General features: G+C 43.0%; 1 protein-coding gene across 5 annotated transcripts in view; it reads right to left on the bottom strand.

Moving 5' to 3' along the window:
• LOC145350125 (myosin light chain kinase, smooth muscle-like) overlaps positions 1 to 24,119 on the bottom strand; it is a 331,906-nt gene that overhangs the window by 63,645 nt on the left and 244,142 nt on the right. For 4 of the 5 annotated variants that reach the window (XM_080199061.1, XM_080199060.1, XM_080199062.1 and 1 more), the window contains 3 exons: positions 17,752 to 17,802; positions 12,776 to 12,906; positions 8,659 to 8,812 (listed from right to left, as the gene is read on the bottom strand). In XM_080199061.1, coding sequence (XP_080055187.1) covers positions 8,659 to 8,812; positions 12,776 to 12,906; positions 17,752 to 17,802 — 336 coding nt within the window. The remainder of the gene's footprint in view (positions 1 to 8,658; positions 8,813 to 12,775; positions 12,907 to 17,751; positions 17,803 to 24,119) is intronic. The other variant, XM_080199063.1, reaches the window with a different exon arrangement.

The raw sequence follows: 24,119 nt of genomic DNA, 5'->3' as shown, positions 1-24,119 counted from the left end.
ACAAAGTAGTTAACCAGGATCCATCAAATATGTACTCCACCAGAACATTCTGAATACGTTACTCAGTGTTCAGCCCCAATAGAATCACGATGAAACATGCGCGCAGAGATCTCTTTCTTCAAATTTATTTATTGCTTTTATTTAACAATATTAAATTGAAAAGTGGCTGTGACCATAACAGGATGCATTCCGCTGCATTGTGGCCTGAACCTCTAGCTGTCAATGTTGTCTAACCCTACCAACTTGTGGCTTTGTTTGAATGCCTTCTACACTCCAAACCAAAGGTGGACGATCAGGCTGGAATCCAGCCCCGAAGATCTGGATGCGGTGCCACAAGAATTCAGTGACCTCAGGGGAGGGATCAAGATCAGTGAACGTATCTTCAGCTGCACCACCAGCCTCACATATTGTCCAATTCACCACAGTCCCTTCACTCACTTACTAGCAATCTCGATTGATCTGTTTCATAACTAACAGGCACATGCTTAACTTTATCCTCACATACTTAGCTGTAAGGTGAGGGTGGTGCTGGTCATTGAAATTGGATGTGATCTCCCAAGGAGATTCACAGGCTCCGCTGCTGTTTGCAATCTCTTGCTCTTGGCTGCATTGCCTCCATTCCCCATGATTCAAAAAAGTTAACAAAAACTGGAGTGAAGATAGAAAACCAACTAAAAGGGATAGAAGGGACAGGGAGCAGGGAGACCTATGGAAAGAAAGTGAAGGGCAGAAAGTCAGAAGCTGAATGAATGAAGAAGAGTGAACAGAATCAGTGTACACGACAGAGAAAATGAGAGCAATTATGAGAGAAACTGTGATAAAGGAAGAGAGAAGGAGAGAAAAATAGTATGGAGAGAGATAGACAGAGAGAGAGAAAATGGAGCAACTGTACTTGATATGACCCAGTCCAAGGTGATAGCCTTGGCTTTCCTCCTCACTTCTTTCTAAAGATATCTGCCATGCTGCTTGGCCTATTCCTGACCATCTGTTTCCATTGCACCTGTATCTGTCCATCATTGATTTTACATCACTCCGGAGGTAACTTGCCTCCCTCCCCTATGAAAACCCAGGACCTCATAGCGCTGGAAGAGGAATCCCAGTTTCTAGGGACCTGTCTTTTTATTCTTCTAATTTTGGTTTTCTTCTCCAACCCCTTTTTCTATTGCTGTCCTTCTGCCGAATCAGGACTGAAATCAGTTCTATGAATCAAAGACACACTGGACCTGATTTTTATCCCTGGTTTTCCACCAGGGGAAGTTCACAGCCATCCAGCCTATGAATCTCCTTGGGAGGTCATACCCAATTTCAACAACTAGCACCACCCTCATCTTACAGCTAACAGTGTGAGGGTGAAGTTAAGCGTGTGACTGTTAGTTACGAAACTGATCGATCGAGATTGCTAGTAGGTGAGTGAAGGGATTGTGGTGAATTGGACAATATGTGAGGCTGGTGGTGCAGCTGAAGATAAGTTCACTGACCTTGATCCATCCTGTGAGGTCAATAAATTCTTGTGGTACTGCATCCAGATCCTCGGGGTTGGATTCCTGGCATTGACCGCCATGGCTGTCTGGTCCCACTGCCTTCACAATGTTTGTCTGGAGTGTCTCCTGGTCTCCAGTGGATATGAGATCCCTTGCTTCTTCTACACTAATGGTGTCACTGCAACATTAGAGAAGCTTGGAGCTTACTTCCTGCCATTGAGGTCCATTGTTGTGCTGTTGCTTTGTCAGAATCAGCTGTACAAATACTTCCAACCCCAGGTCCAGCCAGATTTCCCCCAATCTTTCAGGGATGCAGGCTGGTTTAGGTAGTGCAGGTAAGATGTCATGCATGCTAAGCTCTTATGATTTTTGTAGCCCCTGCTTTGGCATGCAGCTGTAATGACTTCAATGAGGCCCATGAGGTTGAGCTCCCTGATTGAGGTCATAATTGCCTGTCCAATCAGGGAGCCTCACATGTATATAAATATGGAAATGTCAGGTTCACTGGCACTCCTGATTCTGACTTTGTACCTGAAGCACTCTAGGAGTGGAATAGAGTATGCAGTTAAAGGGAATCTGGTGAAGGGTCACCGGCCTCTTAGGAATGGCTGCTGAAATAACTCCTCAATATGTTTTGTGCTGGCTGCATATGACTTTTGTTTAAATGATTAGGCATGACAACGTTTATATGTTGCCTGTATCAGAAGCAACAGGCACAGTATAACTGCATTAATAAGCCCCGAGCCTGATTTCAGGAGTTCTCAAACTTCAAGGCCTCACGGTTTGCACTGTGTACCTTTTACATGCACTCTGCCCATAGCACAGCCCAAACCTCTGACTTCTACTGTGAGAAATACACGACTAACTATAAGTTCCTCTTCAGATCACACATCACCCTGATGTGGAAATATATCACCGTTCTTTCACTGTCACCTGGTCAATATCCAGGAAATTCCTGCCTACTCTGTAGAAATTCAAGGAGGCAGCTCAAAACCACCTTCTCAAGGACTACTGGGGATGGACAAAAAATACTGCTCTAGCTAGTGACGACCACATCCTGTGAATGAACAGAACAGAAAGTAAGTGGATTCACTTTGATGCGAAGATTGGAACTGTGGAGGAGGAAAGTAATGAAGGTGTCACTGAAAGCAGGTCCACAGGTACAAAACCAATCAGAAGGATGAATGGAACATTATCTTAAGGGGATTGGAATTCAGGAATTAGGAAATGGTGTTTCAGTTGTGCAGAGCCTTTGGGCAGAAAACATCTGAACTATTGCTTTCATTCTGGGCACCAAACCGCAAGTAAGATCACTTAGCATTGGGTTGGAGGCAGCACACTTTCACTTGAATGATACCAAAGCTTAAAGGGTTAAATTATGAGAAAAGATTGCATGAACTTGGGCCTGAATTTTCACAAAGCCGGAAGGGCTCCATACCTTAGATAAAATGGTGCTGGAGCCTGAAGTCCAGGAGTCACATCCCAGGACTGCATCCACCATTTTCACTGGATGTGGGGAGAGGGTATTTTTCATCCATCCATGGTTCACAGAAGCAAGTTCGCATTTAAAAGTGCAGCAGTGTTCAAACAGGATCATTTTTGAGCACCTAGGCTTCTGAATTTGCAGGCTTTGCCAAAAAGATGTAAACTTGCCAGAGTTATTTGGAGAGGTCATGGTACCTCGTGGGATTGTTAACAGCAGACATGAATATGCACAAAAAGTGGATAAGGTCTGTGGAACTGTCGATCATTTAAAATCTCACCCTATAAATTTTGAAAAAAAGAAACAGCCAGCTTACAGTTGAAAAAATCAGTGTTGGCAATTTCAATAGATGTTGTTGACATAAGCCTGAGTGCCATCATTATATTATTACTTTTGCTTGATTGCTTCCACAACCTATCATTATGACTGTGGTGGGCCTGTAAGTTCATCGTTTAACCAATGCCTCCAAGTGATCATTAAGAGAATGGTGTCTTTGATATGGGCTATGAATACAAATGTTTGTTTTATAAGGGATTAAGTACTTTAAAGGATTTAAATGTATTGAATAGCTTTTAGCAGCGAGAATGTTTTTAAAATATAATGAAGTCTGTAGTAGATACTTAGAATTTCATTTTATTTAATTTCAGCATGGCAGTTGAAGCCCATTCACTGTGGATACTAGATGGAGGATGTAAGAGTAAAGGGCATGAGTGTTTGCATTGGCACTAAGTCATGAGTTGGAATGGATGGGGCAGGGGGACCATGTGGGGAGGGATGAGGACAGTTTTTTATTTTCAACTTATTACTCTGGAGAGAGAAACATAATTTTTCTTGCCAGAACTAAATTATATCAAATTCTAATGAGATTGTCCCCACAATTACTGCAAGTTAAAAACTGAATCACTGGGACAGCTCCCCCATCCCCTGTCCCAGCTCCATTAATATTGAAAATGGGCACATTTGAGGTGGTTCAGTTTCTTTTCTCAATTCTTGCATTTTAACCTCTGACATAACTCCATCCACCTGTTTTTGGTTAAGTCTAGTATTGGTCTAGATTTCTGTCTGCATGTCAGGTATGCAAAGTCAGGAGAATTCCTGGCATTATGAACCCGACTTTGAATGACATCTTACCAAATGTCAGATTTACATTTTGTGGTGTCCCTCACCCCACCTTCACCTGTCACGCCGCATCCATGCTACTCATGCAAACCAATGCCCCTCTGTCCATCTTTGTGGCCCTTTATAGTCCCTATGCCAACTCATATTGTCTATCCACATCCCCCTGACCCCTTAATAGCCCTTATGTGAACATAGTACCAACCCACACACCTGACCCACCACCCTTTGCCCTTACACCTCAAAAGAAAACTCACCCAGCACCTACCATGGACACCTAAGGGCCCATTTTGGCACAAATAAAATAATGTCCCAAGTGACTATTGCAGACTTCATTCACAAAGACTCATTCATGATAACCCAATTTACTATATTCACATTCCTTCAACATTATCCTTACAATAGCAAAGATTTAACTCAATTGTTTAATCCCTTATTAAAAAAAATAAGCTTTGGAATTCATAATCTCACTTCAAAGAGTCCATACCACATTGTGCTGTCAATCAAACTGTGAAATTGTAGGCACTCAACTGTGATAATGGACAATATAAGTCGGAGATGAGGGGGTTGGACTATGAAGAGAACATAAGAACATAAGAAATTGGAGCAGGAGTAGGCCATCTAGCCCCTCGAGCCTGCCCTGCCATTCAATAAGATCATGGCTGATCTGTCGTATCTCAGTTCCACTTTCCCGCCCTCTCCCCATAACCCTTAATCCCCTTGCCTATCAAAAACCTATCAACCCGCGTCTTAAATATATTTAGCGAGGCAGCCTCCACCACTTCAACGGGCAGAGAATTCCAGAGATTCACCACCCTTTGAGTGAAGAAGTTCCTCCTCAACTCCGTTCTAAACCGCCCCCACTTTGTCTTGAGGCTGTGCCCTCTAGTCCTACTGTCCTTTCTGAGTGGGAAGAGCCTCTCCACCTCTATCCTATCCATCCCATTCATCATCTTATATGTCTCAATGAGATCTCCCCTCATTCTTCTAAACTCTAATGAGTACAAGCCTAGTTTATTCAGCCTCTCCTCATAGTTCAACCCCCTCAACTCCGGTATCAGCCTAGTAAACCTCCTCTGCACTCCCTCCAAGGCCAAAATATCCTTGCGTAAGTTCGGCGACCAAAACTGCACACAGTACTCCAGCTGCGGCCTCACCAGTGCCCTATATAGCTGCAGCAAGACCTCCCTACTTTTATATTCAATCCCCCTCGCTATGAAGGCCAGCATCCCATTTGCCTTCCTGACCACCTGCTGCACCTGTAGAGAGACTAAATAGACTGGGTCTGTACTCGTTGGAGTTTAGAAGGATGAGGGGGGATCTTATAGAGACGTATAAGATAATGAAAGGGATGGATAGGGTAGAGGTAGAGAGATTCTTCCCGCTCAGAAAGGACAGCAGGACTAGAGGGCACAGCCTCAAGATAAGGGGGGAGCAGTTTAGAACAGAGTTGAGAAGGAACTTCTTCACTCAAAGGGTGGTGAATCTCTGGAATTCTCTGCCCGTTGAAGTGGTGGAGGCTACCTCGCTAAATATATTTAAGACACGGGTAGATAGGTTTTTGACAGACAAGGGAATTAAGGGTTATGGGGAGAAAGCGGGCAAGTGGAACTGATTCATTTCAGATCAGCCGTGATCTTATTGAATGGCGGAGCAGGCTTGAAGGGCTAGATGGCCTACTCCTGCTCCAATTTCTTATGTTCTTATGTTCTTAATGTAAGTCAGCAGCAGCTATCCATTAATGGAAACCCAAAGGCTTATGTCATAGGCAGAGCGAAATAGTAAACAATCATTATTTTTAAGACTTCAGGCAGTTTTCAGAGTTGAAGGGTAGGAGTTTTAAATGCCTTCACAGTTGATAGCTCCTCTTGACAGTTCATCTTGACACTTTTGACAGTTCTTTCCGACTGTTATCTTCACAGTTCCAATAAGTTTATATACTTATTATGCACATTTATGCCAACTATTAGAAATTCAAAAGGGCATGTGACCTCCCCCATATCCAAAGGGATACCTTACCTCTTCAAAAGGATGCCCTGGCTACCCAAACAAATCAACAACATTCAGGCCTGCTCCAGGTCCGACCTCTGCATATTGGCTTTCAGATTCCTCTCACACTAAAGTCATAGGAGTGGAAGCAGCTGCTGATTTCAATAACAGCTGAACAGCTGCATCCCTGAAACTTGCACGAATCCTGACCAGGGCCCATTCCTGTTCCAGTGGAAATGGTCAGTGCCATGTTCAGGGGTGGAACTATCATAATTGGACTTCTGCCATTTTCACCATGACGGAAAGGCTCTCTGTTCTCCGTCCTGGTGAAAATCCAAGCCACTGTCTTTCACAGAGATGGTTTGCTTATGTCCAACAGGATTTTGAGAACAATATATGCAAATGATTGTACAGCTTGAAAGAATTATCTACTGGCCTAGCATCTAATTGTGTAAAATGCTACAAAAGTTGCCAATTTCCAGAAATATTCTGAAACAAAGATTCTTTTTGTTATAAGTCATTTGATTACATATATATCATGGAATCACGGAATCAAAGGGGGCGATTCTCCCCAAAGCACTGAATTGGTGGGAAAACTGTTTTAGATTGTGACAATTCTGATAGTTCAGCTTCTCACCTGAATCTCCCCACTCTGTGCACTGAAGAGTACCAGTCGTGAATCTCATTAAAAACCCAGTGGGGTGGGGGGGAGTCAGGCCTATTCGCGCCAGAGTGTGACAGTTCTGGAGCTCTGTGCATGCACAGTGGCCTCAAACTGTTACACTCCCATTTGCTGGCCAGCCTGGGACTCCCGCAGTGCTGCCCTTTCAGCCAACATCCCACCACCCTCGCTGCCACCATGTTGCAATTGCGACCCCCACACAATTCCTGGGCCAGTCCTGACTCTCCCCCTCTCAGCAGATCACCCCACCAGTCCGCCCCAATCACTGCCCTCCCTCCAACCGAACCAAGGCAGGACTTACTCAGTTAATAGTAGGGTGTTGGAGAGAGTTATAGAACAAAGAGATCTAGGGGTACAGATTCATAGCTCCTTGAAAGTGGACTCACAGTTGAACAGAATGATGAAGAAGGCATTCAACATCCTTGCTTTCATTGCTCAGAACATTGAATATAGGAGTTGGGATATCTTGTTGAAATTGTACAAGACATTGGTAAGGCCTCTCATGGAATTCTGTGTACAGATCTGTTCACCCTATTATAGAAAGGACATTATTAAACTGGAAAGAATGCAGAAGAAATTCACTAGGATGGTACCAGGACTTGATAGTTTGAGTTATAAGGAGAAGCTGGATAGACTAGGACTTTTTTCTCTGGAGCATAGGAGGCTTAGGGATGATCTTATAGAGATCTATAAATAATGAGGGGCATAGGTCAGCTAGATAGTCAATATATTTTCCCAAGGGTTGGACAGTCTATAACTAGAGGGTATAAGTTTAAGGTGAGAGGGGAGAGATACAAAAGTGTCCAGAGGGGCAATTTTTTACACACCTGGAACAAGCTGCCAAAGGTAGTAGTAGAGGCGGGTACAATTTTGTCTTTTAAAAAGTGTTTTGACAGTTACATGGGTAAGATTGGTATACATTGATATGAGTCTCCATCCCAAGCCAATCCCAATGCAAAGGGGCAGCAGGACCCCCGAACCCCACTGATCACCCCTACGCCCGGCTCGCCCCCTTGGCACTGCCCCATGCCCGGTGGCCCCTGGACAAGGGCACTTTGCTCCTTGGGCAGTGCCGGGGACACAGAATGGCATTGCCAGGATGCCCATGCCTGCCACCTGACCCCCGCTGGAGGGTCCTGATTGCCCCCCTCTTCATTCCGGCAGGGTCTCTTGCCACTTCCCTGAACGTGAGAAGCTACTTTAAACCTCGCCGGAATGAAGTGCTCCTGGTGGGGTGGGAAAGGTCCCACCCATTGAAAGGTCCTGATAATTAACTAATTTACGTATATAAAATAGATTAAAAAAAGATTTAAATGACTTACCTGCCTTCCTGCTTGTTTCCAGCGTGGTCAGACCAGCAACTGTTTGCCGGCTTTGGGAAATGTGCATCTGCAAATCCCCCATTCAAGGCTGCAGATGTGAATCTCCTGGCCGGACCACCAGAATAAAGGTGGGTACGGATGGGAGAATCACAGCCATAGAATCCCGACAGTGCCTGAGGGGGCCATTCGGGCCCATCAAGGCTGCACCAACAATCCCACGCAGGCCCTATCCCCATAACCCCACGTATTTACCCTGCTAATCCCCCTGACACTAAGGGTCAATTTAGCGTGGCCAATCAACCCACCCCGCACATCTTTGGACAGTGAGAAGAAACCAGAGCATCCGGAGGAAACCCATGTGGGCACTGGGAGGATGTACAAATTCCACCCAGGGCCAAATTGAACCTGGGTCCCGGCATGTGAGGCAGCAGTGCTAACCATTGTGCCACTGTGCCCACCCAATCCTATAGTTTCCTGGGTAAATTAGTGCTAATCAATTCATAACCACATTAACAAGCATTGCATTTATGAAGTTGTTCAGATGACACAGTGAGGAAGTTATCAGGGGTGGCTTAATCAACTTACCGACAACTGTGAGGTTCACTTGAACTTGTTTGCTTCCTATCTTGTTTTCTGCAACTAAATTGTAACAGCCACAGTCTTCATGCTTTGTTGAAGAGATGATTAGTTTACTGCTGCAGTCTGTATTCTCGATTTTTATGTGATCACTTTCTTTAATCTGAAATGAGAACAAAATACTGGATGGATTTTGAAGTGTACAAAATTGAGATGCCATTCAATGGCAGCACTGCGGAAGACAAAGTGAAGTGAGTTCACTACTTTAATCTTCATTTTGGACAGAATTCCAGAGACAATCACAAAATGTCCAGACCACGAGGGTGACTGAGCACAAGATGTTTCACTTGTTGCTAATGCATGTCATAGGATCATAGAATCCTACAGTACAGAAGGAGGCCATTCAGCCCAATGGGTCTGCACCGACCACAATCCCACCCAGGCCCTATCCCATAACCCCAGGCATTTAACCTAGCTAGTCCCCAGACACTAAGTTATTACCTAAAACAATTTGGTATGGCCAATCCACCTAACCCACACATCTTTGGACTATGAGAGGAAACCCACACAGACATGGGGAGAATGTGCAAACCCCACACAGACAGTGACCCAAGCCAGGATTCAAACCCAGGTCACTGGTGCTGTGAGACAGCAGTGCTAACCACTGTGCCACCATGCCGACCATGATGTCATGCAACACAATCATGGTTTTTGAAAGTGTGTTGCAGGAAGGCCAAAGTTGTGAGCAGCAACATATCCTTGTTGTGAGAGGTGTCTGAAACCCAACATACACAGGCCCATTCATAAAATTGAAAACTACTATTAAATTAGTTGACAGAATTCTCTGATCTTGTTACTGGCCACCCCGCTCTAAGTGAGAATAGAGAATTTGGCTTTCCAGCCAAAACTTCATTTACTTTTAGCGGTCACAAATAATTCCCAGCTGCAAATAAGTATGGAGATTGTCAGTGAATAATTCAATTCAAAGGATTGATGACGCAATCAGTTAAACTGTTGTTTTTACTTCTGGTGCCTGGGTTTCATATTAGAAACATAGAAACAAAGGAAAACTGCAGCACAAACAGGCCCTTCGGCCCACAAGTTGTGCCGAACATGTCCCTACCTACTAGGCTTACCTATAACCCTCTATCTTACTAAGTTCCATGTACTTATCCAAAAGTCTCTTAAAAGACTCTATCGAATATTCTATTCAACCTGATGATTATTGTAAGTGAACTGCATGAAATGAGTTTATACTTTCTTAACCTTAGGAAGTGTTCTAAGAATTAATATTATTACCAAGTGTTATATCAGGTAACACAACAGAAGCTCATCTTTACAAGTTTAACTATATCAACAAAAATAATTCAATACAGATTATCAACTGCAGTCCAAAGCAAAATTTAAAGTGATTTTTGTTTTAGATGATAACATAAACTTGGCACTGACATTTTAATGGTGCGTTCATTAATTTATTATAGAAGGCTGTATTGTGTGACCTAAAATACCTGTATCAGAAGAAATAGTTTGTGGATCAGATACTTCACCCAATATGGACTGGAGTATTCCCATCCTACCCACCACTAGAATTTTAGCAGGCGGGTTGCGAACATTATGAAACCCCATTTGACGGGAATTTCTGGCTTTTAGACCAACGCGGCTGGAGAATTCTACCCATGAATTGTGGAGGATAAAGGCAATTGCAGACTCCTCTTCTCAATGGCAAACCATTTCCACTGACCTCTTACTGTTGCCTGCTCATTCTTCATCTCAAAGCCAAATATGAGGGTGATTTCATCACTAAGATCAAAACCATTTGGGTGATCACCTGTGGTATTTTCTCTTCTACCCGTTGCTTGTTATTTCAATGTTAACCCCAGATTATTTCACAAATTCTTTCCATATGCCCCAACTCTGACAAGGCTTAAGTCTTCCTTGAAACCAATTTCCTGTTTCTTTGCCCTTGCTCCGTTTAACTCTTTGCCCAAGTATTTGCTGGTAACCCAAATTGTTCCTTTGTTTGTACCTGTGTGTGCTCCAGTTTCATCCCACAGTCTGAAAGATGTGTTGGTTAGGTGCATTGGCCATGCTAAATTCCCCCTCAGTCTACCCAAACAGGTGCTGCAGTGTGGAGATTAGGGGGTTTTCACAGTAACTTCATTGCAGTGTTAATGTAAGATTATTGTGACATAACAAATAAACTCAAAAATTAAACTTAAACTTAGTGCCTTGGGTACTCCAAGACACTATTATAAGTTATTGCCGTTATTAGGGTCATGCTGTAATAGGTTACAAGAAAGATGCTGTGCTGAAGATCATTCAAAATCAGTAACGTGAGTTCCACACTTAGAGAAAACAAGTGATGGTATAGAAGCAGTCATAATGATGAGAGATGCAAACGTGGTGGTAGACCAAGGTGATTACAATGTGTTTCCCAAGTCCAACTCAGTCTAAATATAAACAATAAACATTTTTCCCTTTAGTCTCATGGATGGGATTTTATGGCCTCGCTTGTCCTGAAACCATAAAATCCTGCCTGAGGTCAACGGACCTTTCCATGTTCCACCCCTCACTCGCTCTGATTCCCATGGGGATGGGGTGGTAAAATTCCAGCTATAGTTTTCATCTGGGTCCTCATGACTTGTGATTGCATCATGTGTATTTGCTCTTATCAGAGAAGAGGTCACACCCGTTTCTCAGAGATACCCAAGCAGCAGGTTAGCAAGTCAAAAAGCTAAGACTAATATGACATCTTCCTAATATCTGGGGTCAATCAACTTGTCACAAATGGATCTTAATTTACCAGTTAAGGACAACATGTTAAGGACAAAGGTAGCATCTCTGTAGGACACTTTTAACTTATGAACACCTGGAGAATTTTTAATTCCTTTGGAGGGTTTTTACTCAAAGATACAAAGCTTCTTGAACTCTCTTCTATAGAGATGGTATTCTAAAGATGTCCTACATTGATCATTTGGATGCCATTTTGGGACAGTTTACTTCTGCTTTACATTACTCTGACTGACTTTGTGATTTCTCCCTGATCTGACAAATTATAGTCTCTTGGGGAATATTGCGGAAGTGATGGCCAAACAGTGATTTCCTTTGCTTGGGAGGCCTGTTATTTAGGCATTTCATTGATAAAAGCTGTATTTTTCTAAACGCAGAATGGGTTTACTAATTTTATCAAGTGGTCCATGTAGCTTCTGCACTTCCACATTCACCATAATCATTAGCAATATTATCAAAATTATTATTATGTGATTTCTGTCTGTGTGCAAAAGTATAATGTGTGCAGAACTGCTTTGCAAACAGTACACTTTGCATCCTGCATTTTTTTGCAAAGCAAATGACATTTATGGTAAAACAGTAAAAAAAAGAAAAAAAATTATTGGTTTATGGGGACTAAGTATCGAAATGAACATGGGTCGGCCATTTAGCCCATCAAACCTGTTCTGCCATTCATTTAGATCTTCGGCCTCAATGCTATTTTCCTGTGCCATCTCCACATCTTTGGACAATCATTAATCTCCAGAAATCTATCAACTGCTGCCTTGAAAATGCTCAGTTATTGAGCTTGCACATCTTCTGGGCTAGAGGATTCCAAAAATTCACCACTACTGAATAAAGTGATTTGTTCTCATCTCAGTCTTAAATGGCCTGCCCCTTATCCTGTGATTATATCCCCTGATTTTACACCCACCAAAGCTGATGGCGTTTCTTTTGAGCTAAGATTTCTCCAATTTTACATATTGTATTAGAATAGTCAACAATGTGCACTTTTTTTTTCCTTTTAGAGTAAACTTAGCAGTTAAGCTAAAAAAAATTATTAGCACCATTCCTAAACTTTATCATCAGCATTTACATTCCCTTTGTCTTTTTGTCTATGTCTTTCCTATCAATTAACCACCACCCCCCCTGCCCAACACCTACCACCCTTCGTTTAATCTTGTCCTATTTTCCTGGTCTTCAGTTCCGATGAAGATCATCCTGACTTGAAACATTGGCTCTATTCTCTCCCCATAGATGCTGTCGCACCTACACAGACTTTCCAGTACTTCCTGTTTTTGTTTCAGATCCCAGCATCCAGCAAATGTAAGTACTAAATGGAGGAATTAAACATTACCTGTTTTCTAAACTTTAGCCAAGTGTAGCTGAGAGGTTGTGTTCCAGCGAGCTTACAGAATAGTTCCACAGATTCTCCAGCACGGACTTTCATGCTTCCAGGACACTGAAGTATCTGTGGTGGAATAGCTGCTGAAAATGAATGTCATATTGAAAGGTGAGGAGAAGTTGGTTGCTTGCTATCTCGTATTTCATAGAACATAGAAAAACTACAGCACCAACAGGCCCTTCGGCCCACAAGTTGCACCAATGATATCCATACCTACTAGGCTTACCTATAACTCTCAATTCTATTAAGTTCCATGTACTCATCCAGAAGTCTCTTGAAAGACCCTATTGAATTTGCCTCCACCACCACCGACAGCAGCCGATTCCACTCACCTACTACCCTCTGAGTGAAAAACTTACCCCTGACATCCCCTCTGTACTTACTCCCCAGCACGTTAAACTTGTGTCCTCTTGTAGCAACCATTCCAGCCCTTGGAAAAAGCCTCTGAGAATCCACCCGATCTATACCTCTCAACATCTTATAAACCTCTATCAGATCACCTCTCATCCTTCGTCTCTCTAAGGAGAAAAGACTGAACTCCCTCAACCTATCCTCATGAGGCATGCCACCCAATCCAGGCAACATCCTTGTAAATCTCCTCTGCACCCTTTCAATAGCTTCCACATCCCTCCTGTAATGAGGTGACCAGAAGTGAGCACAGTATTCCAAGAGAAGTCTGACAAGGGTCTTATAAAACTGCAACATAATCTCCCGACTCCTAAACTCAATCCCTCAATTAATGAAGGCCAGTACACCATACACCGCCTTAACCACATCCTCCACCTGTGAGGCCAGTTTAAGAGTCCTATGGACCCGGACCCCAAGGTCCTTCTGATCCTATATACTGCTAAGGGTCTTACCCTTGATATTATACTCCTTCATCCATATATTTATATATATATTCATATATTTCATGATCATATATATGGGAAAACATTGTGTGTGTTAATCACACTGGACAAGGTTATAAAGGCATCTTAAAGGGAATTGCTTGACAGAGCAGACGCAGCACAGTTTCATTAAAGGGAAGTTGTGTCTGACAAATTTACTGGAGTTCTATGAGGATGTGTCTAGGGCGGTGGATAGAGGAGAGTCGGTGGATGTGGTCTTTCTAGATTTTCAGAAGGCGTTTGACAAACTACCTCACAAGAGGTTATTGTAGAAGGTCGAGGGACACGGAGTTGGGGGTAGGGTGTTAGCGTGGATAGAGGATTGGTTGTCAAATAGGAGGCAGAGATTGGGGGTCAACGGGTGCTATTCGGATTGGCGGATGGTGACTAGTGGAGTGCCCCAGGGGTCGGTGCTGGGGCCTCAGCTTTTTACCATTTATATAGATGATCTGGAGGAGGGAACCGAGTGTAGGGTGTCGAAATTTGCTGATGACACCAAGATTGGGGGAACGGCAAATTGTGCGGAGGGTGTGGAGAGTCTGCAGAAGGATCTAGATAGGCTGGGCGAATGGGCCAGGAAATGGCAAATGGAATTTAATGTTGGCAAGTGTGAGGTGGTCCACTTTGGTAGGAAGAATGGTAGGAAGGACTATTACTTACGGGGCGAAAAACTGCAGCAGGCGACAGTGCAGAGGGACCTCGGGGTCCTTGTGCATGAGTCGCAAAAACCCAGCTTGCAGGTGCAGCAGGTGGTCAGGAAGGCGAATGGGATGCTGGCCTTCATAGCGAGGGGGATTGAATATAAAAGTAGGGAGGTCTTGCTGCAGCTGTATAGGGCATTGGTGAGGCCGCAGCTGGAGTACTGTGTGCAGTTTTGGGTGCCGCACCTGCGCAAAGATATTTTGGCCTTGGAGGGAGTGCAGAGGAGGTTTACTAGGCTGATACCGGAGTTGAGGGGGTTGAGCTATGAGGAGAGGCTGAATAAACTGGGCTTGTACTCGTTAGAGTTTAGAAGAATGAGGGGAGATCTCATTGAGACGTATAAGATGATGAATGGGATGGATAGGATAGAGGTGGACAGACTCTTCCCGCTCAAAAAAGACAGTAGGACTAGGGGGCACAGCCTCAAGATAAAAGGGGGGCGGTTTAGAACGGAGTTGAGGAGGAACTTCTTCACTCAAAGGGTGGTGAATCTCTGGAATTCTCTGCCCGTTGAAGTGGTGGAGGCTGCCTCGCTAAATATTTTTAAGACGCGGGTTGATGGGTTTTTGATAAGAGAGGGGATTAAGGGTTATGGGGAGAAAGCGGGAAAGTGGAACTGAGCAGCGACAGATCAGCCATGATCTTATTGAATGGCGGGGCAGGCTCGAAGGGCTAGATGGCCTACTCCTGCTCCTATTTCTTATGTTTCTTATGTTCTTATAAAAAACACCTGCGATTATATTTTGGTCCTTAATTCATGGTTTTAAGCAGTAATAACTGAACTGTGGTTCCAGCTTCCAGCTGGATGATTTACTCACTGAAAATAAAAATGTGATTCCCAAAAATATTATTTACAATTATTATGAAATGGTTTCAGAGCAGCTGTGTCCAAAACTCTGAGCAACAGAGCCCGGAAACGTTTAGTGATTATATCTGGCAGTTGTTCCAGATTAGAATGTCTGATCTCTTTATTAAACAATAAGATCTCATCATATTTAAAGTGGGGAAACCAGGATCCCAGTCTTTACTGGCTTGTTAACATGGAGATGTAGAAGTTGTCTTTGAATGTTTTACTGACGTTGGTTATTGTAGTTGTTTCTTTAAATCTAACAAAATAAATTGCAGCATTTGTTTTTTTTTGTTCAAAACATAATTCTGACATCCTGTGACATTACAAGTGATAAAATAAACAATCTTATTTAGGAGCTGCTTTATGTGCAGCCAAGGCAATGCTATATATCAAGTTTTTTTGCAAGTCTGCATACCTCGTATCAGAAATAGATAGTAAAATATGATTTAGCAAACAGAAATCATAAAAACATGATAATAGAATATATTTAACAGCCTCTTAATATATTATTCACTACACTTACATTGTGATACTATATTCATTCATAATTGTCACAAGATTTGGCACAGTGGCACAGTGGTTAGCATTGCTGCCTTACTGCTCCAGGGACCTGGATTCAATTCCCACCTTGGGTCACTGTCTGTGTGGAGTTTGCACATTCTCCCTGTGTCTATGTGGATCCCCTCTGGGCACTCCGGTTTCTTTCCACAGTCTAAAAATGTGCGGGTTAGGTGCATTGGCCATGCTAAATTTCCCTTTGGTGTCCTGGGATGTCTACTTTAGAGGGATTAGTGGGGTAAATATGTGGGGTTATGGGGATAGGGTCTGGGTGGGATTGTTGTCAGTGCAGACTCGATGGGCTGAATGGCTCCTTCTGCACTGTAGGGTTCCTACGTTTCTCTCGTGCCCTGATGATTACTCTTTCAAACCTTTGCTCAGCAGAGTTGTAGGCTTTTGATTTTCTCTGCTCGATTGTGAATAGTTGATGTTTCATGTAACTAATCTCTTTTAGTACACTAGGATTTTGAGTAAGATTATATTTTGACAATCTTACTCTTTGACAGAATAATTGGATTAACAATACTACCTATGGTAGTAAGCAGGAGGACTAATTTCAATTCCAACTGTAGCAGTTCAACAAATTGAATGCAATTTTTAAGAAATCTGGGAATTAAAAAGCTGGTACCATGATAAGTAACAGTGAAGTAGGTGGATCCGATATTTCATAATTTTCCTACCTAGTTTGGCCTATATGTGACTCCAGTCCCACACAAATGTGGAATAACACAAGGCATAGCTTAGCTCTTTGAGGGTTTCTTTTACTTTTTTTCGGCACATGTTTTCATGTCTTTTTTTAATTCTTGGAATACTGCCATCACTGCAAGGCTGGGATTTATTAGCAATCCGTGTCGCCCTTGAATAAGTGTTGATGCATCTCCTTCTTGAGGTAATTGTTTTACAAATGAGTGGTTTACTTGGTCACTTCAGAGAGAACGTGACATTTGTGTGGGACTCCCACATTCTCTCTGAAGTGACCAAGTAAACCACTCATTTGTAAAACAATTACCTCAAGAAGAAGGTGCACCAACACTTATTCAAGGGCGACATGGATTGCTAATAAATCCCAGCCTTGGGGTGATGGCAGTATTCCAAGAATTAAAAAAAGACATGAAAACGTGTGCCGATAAAAAGTAAAAGAAACCCTCAAAGAGCTAAGCTATGCCTTGGCTTTCAGATTCCTGCTACAAACTCTGAGTCACATCTGAAAAACATTGATTTCATTGAACCTCATCAGCTCTGACAAAGCGTTAATCTCCAAACTTTCAACTTCTCTTTCTGATATGACTGATATGCTGCACATTTCCAACTTTAGCTGAAATTTCCAGTAGTTGCAGTTTGTTGATTCTATTTGTTTAATTTCAGTAAACCATTCCTTTCACTGTAGTGTTCATTAAATTCATTAACTATAAAAAAAGACTTAATTATTGCATGACTGACCCACATACCTGTATTAAAACATCTTAATTTAGTTTCACTAGGCTTACTTTTGAACTTCCTGGCTTCATTCCCTTAAGTTCAAAAGCTCATGCGAGATTTTATAAACAAATACCCCAGAGGGTCCCGGCTGGCTGTATGAGCATTTTTTTGTCGATCTGATAACTAAAGTAGGAAATAGTTGGTGAAACTTAAGTTTCTTGTTTGATCAGTTGTCAATTATTCGCCAGCTGGGATACGTTAAGGTCAATTTTCCACAACAACTGCAAACAAGTGAAAAGTAAGAAACTAAGTATTAGGGGCTCCTGTTATTGGAACTCCTTTTCTTATAGGGTTGAAGGCCCTAGCAATGGCAGGGCAATGTTAGCAAAAATTTTGGAATGACACAAGTTGCAAAAAGCTTGATTCCACTGTTTTGAGAATGAACAAAACATTGCGTGCCAGCTTGCAAAAAGAAATTAAATTTACTTTCTTGTCAAGAAATATCTTACCTGGTTTGGGAGGAGTTTTGGGAGTCGGTTTCTTTTTTATGGTGGCTTCAACTGAAAGAAATTAAAAAGTATAAACTGAATACAAGGCATCTTAAAATAAATGGAGTGACAGTCCAGCACTTGGATGCTAATCCAATGCAATGACATTGTCCCGGACTAATATCATTCCTCACTCTGTGATCAAAAGACCAATTTTAAACAATTAAAGAGGTGTTTGGGGTCTATTACGATTACATTTAAATTATTCAATTTTTCCTCCCACACCTAGTGGTGCATTAAGGCAGACTTTGGTCTGTGTATAGCTAGCAAATCCTGGAACAGGTCGCCTAGTCTGTCACCAGAGGCTTATAACTTGAGAGACGCCACTCCCCATCAAGCATGGATGACCAGGAGTCTCTTCCACTCTTACCACCAGCATTTGGTTTGTTTGGAAGGATTTACAGGTTGACACACAGCCAGTTTGATCGCATCGAGAAAGAACCTTCCCAGTCATCAGGTCCTGGGGTGGGATTTGAACCTGGAGCTACTGGCTCAGAGACAGGGATGCTAGCCACCTACTGCACCACGAGGCTTTCTTGCACAGTTACACAATACAGGGACATTATTAAGGTAGACTTGCCATCCAAAAGATCAGTGTCAAGACGTTGTGGGCAACATGGTGATACAGTGGTTAGCCTCACAGCGCCAGGGAGGCAGGTTTGATTCTGTACTTGGGTGACTGTGTGGAGTTTACACATTCTCCTTGTGACTGCATAGGTTTCCTCCCACAGTCCAAAGATGTGCAGGTTAGGTGGATTAGTCATTTGCGGGATTATGGGATAAAGTGAAGGTGAAGGGGTGAAGATGCGATGCCCTTTTGGAGTGTCAGTAGACTGAATGACCTCTTTCTGCACAGTAGGGATTCTATGGAGTCTATGACCTTGTAGAATTATATTTGAAGCATGGTTTTAACTTCGAGGTGACCACCTTCTTGTTTATGTGATAAAAACTGGTTTCATCCAAATTAATATAGATGAAAAGCAAGTGAGCACAGAGCACACAAGGAGGATTTTAAATAGTGCCCTTTTCAGAATTCAGTCACTGACTAAGATAACACTATAGTAAGTGCATAGCCATCATCAAATTCTCCCTTCAGGTGATCAATTCAAAAGGGATTCATTAGAATTTTAAGGACTTTGATTGTCTGCTTCTGTAACTTTTGCATTAATTTATTAAGTTACAGATCAGCCATGGTCGTATTGAATTAGGGAAAAGATTAGCAGGGCTAAATAGCCAACTTCTGTTCTTATATTCCAGTCCTCTTGAACTGGAAACATCTCACACAGATTAATTTATCTCAAAATATTGCATAAAGCATTATCAATTTTAATGTCCAACACTTTCAGATTGATTATTCCTAAATGAAGGAACATTAGGTGCTTCCTGAGCATGTCCAAAGGCTCTATTGCCCACCAGAAATCACCATTTGAAATGAGCATCAATGACCTGGGTGAGTGTTCAGGTGAGGGGATGCACATACTGCATCCTGAGTTTGTGACGAGACGCACAGCTGCAGGGTGAGAATCACACAACTTTGGATGTTGGAGTGGCAGGGCAATGCCTATGCCAATGGCTGAGATGGGTTGAGCTTTGTCAGCTCGAGGTTTCGTGGTGCCCACACTTATTGCTGGGCTTAGCAGATGTACTCTGAAAGTTGAAAATGAGATTGACTGATAGCAGTGCACATGAACTCTGAGTATGGGGCTTATGGCATGAAAACCCTGCTGAGAGACAGACAGCACGTGGAGTCGCACGATATGTTACCCTTCTCCATATGTGAACACATCTCTCCTCGTACACTGCACCCTCAGCTATCAACAATATAGAGTCAGGTTACAGATAGGAGAACACCTCTGCCTCAGTCTTACACAGCCAAGAATAAACATGACATGCCCAGGCAAAGCATGGGAATGAGGTTCCTTCCACAAGCATGCTTCACACTAAGATTAAGACACCACTGAAGTCCAAAATGATGTGGAAAAAGGCACACACATTGTGGTGATATGGAAAGAAACTTTATAGATGAAAGGTACATGGTAGTGACATTGTGATAAAGGTTGGGGGGGGCGGGGGTGCATGAAATCGCACCTGATCGACAGCAACACAGTTCAACGTAAAAAAGAGGGCAGACACAAGGAGATATGAAAGGGATACCAACCTAGTTACATTTGTGAGCATTATACACATGTCATGAACATGCATCCCACTGGTGGGCTCCAAAATCTTTTTAACGTTCGTAACTCTACCGCTACGTTATGGTGTTTCCCTGACTTCCACAGCGGGGATGGAGGCGGCCTTCTGACTGCTACACCCTGTTGTCTGTGATGATCTTGGACAGTCAAGACCTGGATGGCTGCGGCCTGCTTTAGATATCCTGAAATGGGACAGATGTACCTGCCTCAGCCTGTGGAGCTAGAGGTGATGGGGTCACAGTAAAGAGGCTATTTGAATCAGCTGGAGAGGCCTGAAGTCACCAGTTTAGATGAGTTCAGATTGTCCAGCCACTGGTCCTCCTCCCCTTGCATGCCCGAGTGCCCATAGCTGACACCTTGAGGCGAAGGGGCAGCTGGAATGCAATCAAGTTGGCCTGTCTCCTTTTGCATAACTACTGAAGGATGTAAACAATGTCAACAATGATGGAATGCTGCTGCTGCTGCATTGGGGCAGTGCTGATGTCCTGCACTAAGGTTTTTATGGGAGATGCCAACCTGCCAGTGTTGACTTCAGTGCATTGGCATGCTGGCGCTATGACCCCAGACTGAAGATGCATGGATTTCTCCACTGCATGTTGCAATGTAAGGAGTGGAGCTGACATCATTTCCTGATATTCCCTTCACTGCTGCTGCAGTTCGAGCAACTGATTTAGCACCGAGTCCAGAGGCTTATCATCTACCTCGGATCAAGAACAAAGAAAATTACAGCACAGGAACAGGCCCTTTGGCCCTCCAAGCCTGCACAGACCATGCCGCCCGACTGAACTAAAACTCCCTACCCTTCCAGGGACCATATTCCATTAGTCCCATCCTATTCACGTATTTGTCAAGATGCCCCTTAAAAGTCACTATTGTATCTGCTTCCATTACCTCCCCCAGCAACGAGTTCCAGGTACCCACCACCTTCTGTGTAAAAAACTTACCTCGTATATCTCCTTTAAACCTTGCCCCTCGCACCTTAAACCCATGCCCTTTGTAATTGACTCTTCCACCCTAGGAAAAAGCCCCTGACTTTCCATTCTGTCCATGCCCCTCATAATCTTGTAGACTTCTATCAGGTTATCAGCAGAATCTGTGCTCCAATGCTGTTTACGTATGGCTCACAGAGCGAGAAAGCAGTGGGCTGATGACAAGGTGGGTGATTCAGAGGCTGCTTGGCAACGATCCAGCATACATCATTAATGAGGTGTAAAGTGGACCATACAGCAGGAAAACGTGCCATTGCGGCATTTGGGAATAACGTCCTTTTTCATATCCACTTCCACATTGAGTGCGGTACAGGGAGAATCCCACCCAAAGTCTTGTCTCAACAGTGAGGCCATTCTCTAGTGCAGGGCAGCACGGCTGGCATTTCAAGTTACAGAAACGAAGAGACCTAGAATGAAAAAACTGGGCATCGATGAACAGTAGCAAAGCTGTCTATCACCACAGCCCGTAACACAGGCCTCTAACTGAAGGCACAGGTATTAATGGTGGGGGATGCAAAATATTCTGTAATTCCTTGTCAATCACAAATACAAGGTTTACAGGGATATGGATCACACACAGAGAAATGGGACAAGTGTAGTTTAGGAGGCATCGCTTAATGTTTTCCACATTCAGAAAACAAAAGATAGAAAAGGCTAGCTGACATGCCATGTGGCAGTGGGGAATATTTCTGATCAAAGTTTGTAGATGTGATTAGCGCCTCAGCGGCACATTCCTCACATGAAGTGCCAAAGGACTGTCAAATGTCATGGCCAGCATTTTCTGACCCCATTGTACTGGGAAACACTGCCGGCAATGCGACAGACCAGCCAAAAGTCCAATGACTTTTGCAAGACTGGATGATCTCAGCATTGGGCAATGCCAGAAAACAAATTATAGAATTCCAACAGTGCAGAAGGAGGCCATTTGGCCCATCAGGTCTGCATCAACTCTCTGGCTACAATCCCACCCTGGCCCCATCCCTGTAACTCCTCATATTTGCCCTGCTAATCCTCCTAAGATACACACTTTAGGACACTAAGGGGCAATTTAGCATGGCTAATCCACCTAACCTGCAGATCTTTGGAGTGTAGTATGAACAAAACCAAATTCCACCTTCCACCTTTTCAGGCAGAGAATTCTGTACAATCGACAATTCTCACTGGGGCAGCATAGTGGCACAGTGGTTAGCACTGCTGCCTCACAGTGCCAGGGACCCGGGTTCAATTCCCAACTTGGATCACTGTTTGTGTGGAGTTTGCACATTCTCCCCGTATTTGTGTGGGATTTTTCTGGGTGCTCCAGTTTTCTCCCACACTCTAAAGATGTGCAGGTTCAGTATATTGCCCCTTAATGCCAGGGGGATTAGCAGGGTAAATATGGGGATAGGAGGTGGGTGGGATTGTGATTGGTGCAGACTCAATGGGCCAAATGACCTCCTTCTGCACTATAAAGACTCTATGATAAATAAAGTTCCCCTTATCTCGATCTTTTGCCAATCAGTTAAAATCTATTACTTCTGCTTTTGATCCAGTAACCAGCTGAAATTGCTTGAAAAGCTTCACTGGATTATTGCTTAACCTTATCTGGTTCCAAGGAATGCAATCCTAACTTTTCCCATCTCTCCTCATTTTAGAATAAAGTCAGATGCAGAATACAAGTCCTTCTCTATGTTTAGCACTTACAAATGCCAGAGACTTGCCACTTGTTAAAGTGAGATTAGCCTTTAATTTCCTATTATGAGATAAACTGGAACGTACACATTAAAATTCATCCAGTCGTTTCACATAAAGAAGTAAAATAAACCAATAACTTGTCATGTCTAACCAGAGCTGTTATTATTCCAAGCATTTCTTTTTGTTGTGATCCAACTCATTATTGATGCAGTTATTGAATAGAATTGGAAAAATTGTCAATCTTATTCTTTTGACATGCAATCTATGGATCATCAATTTAGCCATGTGTGGTGATTGGAGCAAGAATGCACATTCTGAATAAAATCCAACATTTAGGCACGTATCCGCAAGGATTGTTTTGTCCTTTATGAGCCCGTACTGGGTAATAAATTGAAAGCTTATGCGTACTGATGAAAAGAATCTAACACTGGGCCTCACTCTGACATGTTCCTTTCTGATTGCTTCATAAGTCTTCATGCTTCGTGGGCAGGCAGCATGCCAATTGAAAGAGCCATCTTAAGAGCCACTGCTATCAATTAGATTCTTTACTGGTTTTTGATGTTTACTAGGGTTTCCTTTCTTGAGGGCAGAAACTACAATTTCAAACTAGAATGCGAAGAATATGTTTCCCTCAATAGAATCCTCAGTACCAGCCCACAAGGGCAGTTTCAAGATACGCCTGTGAGTTCTGGCAGTGTTGATGAAGACAATTGCAGTTCTTCCATGTTCTCTGTCATGAACACTGACGATGCTTTCCTCAGTGCACCGCACCTTCTCTTGACAAATTGGTTAATTAAGGCCCTCTATCTGGGCAGCACATCATATCAATTTTTCCAAAATTCATACAGTTTAGTCAGATGTTCAATATGATGCTCACTACAAGGATGTCCTCAAAGGTTTGCCACTAATCCAGATGTAAATGTTTATAATTATAAATTATTTATATGTGTTGAATTAATAGGGTAACCAAATTTTTCATTTGAATGCAGACATAAAGGATGGCACAGTGGTTAGTACTGCTGCGTCACCGCGCCAGGAACCTGGGTTCAATCCTGGCCTTGGGTAACCGTCTTTGTGGAGTTTGTACATTCTCCCCGTATCTGCATGGGTTTCCTCTGGATTGTCCTGTTTCCTCCCACAATCCAAGATGTGCAGTTTACATGGATTGGCCGTGCTAAATTGCCCTTTAGTGTCCAAAGATGTGTAGGTTAGGGGGATTAGCCACGGCAAATATGTGGGGTTATGGGGATAGGGCCTGAGTGGGATTGTTGCTGGTGCAGGCTGAATGGCTTTATTCAGCACTAAAGGGATTCTATGATAGAAAACTAAAAGACCGATATGTTGGTTGTTGGGAGGGAGAAGTTTTTAATAAACATTTGCCTCTGGAATGAGTCAACAGGAATTTAACATGCTAGATCATTGGCAGGCAGAAGCGAGAATTTCTGTGAAAACAGTGTAACATTACCAAAAAAAA

The sequence above is a fragment of the Carcharhinus amblyrhynchos genome, chromosome 11, assembly GCF_965287045.1.
Source record: "Carcharhinus amblyrhynchos chromosome 11, sCarAmb.v2.hapA, whole genome shotgun sequence".
NCBI lineage: Eukaryota > Metazoa > Chordata > Chondrichthyes > Carcharhiniformes > Carcharhinidae > Carcharhinus > Carcharhinus amblyrhynchos.
The sequence above is the reverse complement of the archived record's forward strand: the minus strand, read 5'-3'. Positions and strand labels throughout refer to the sequence as shown.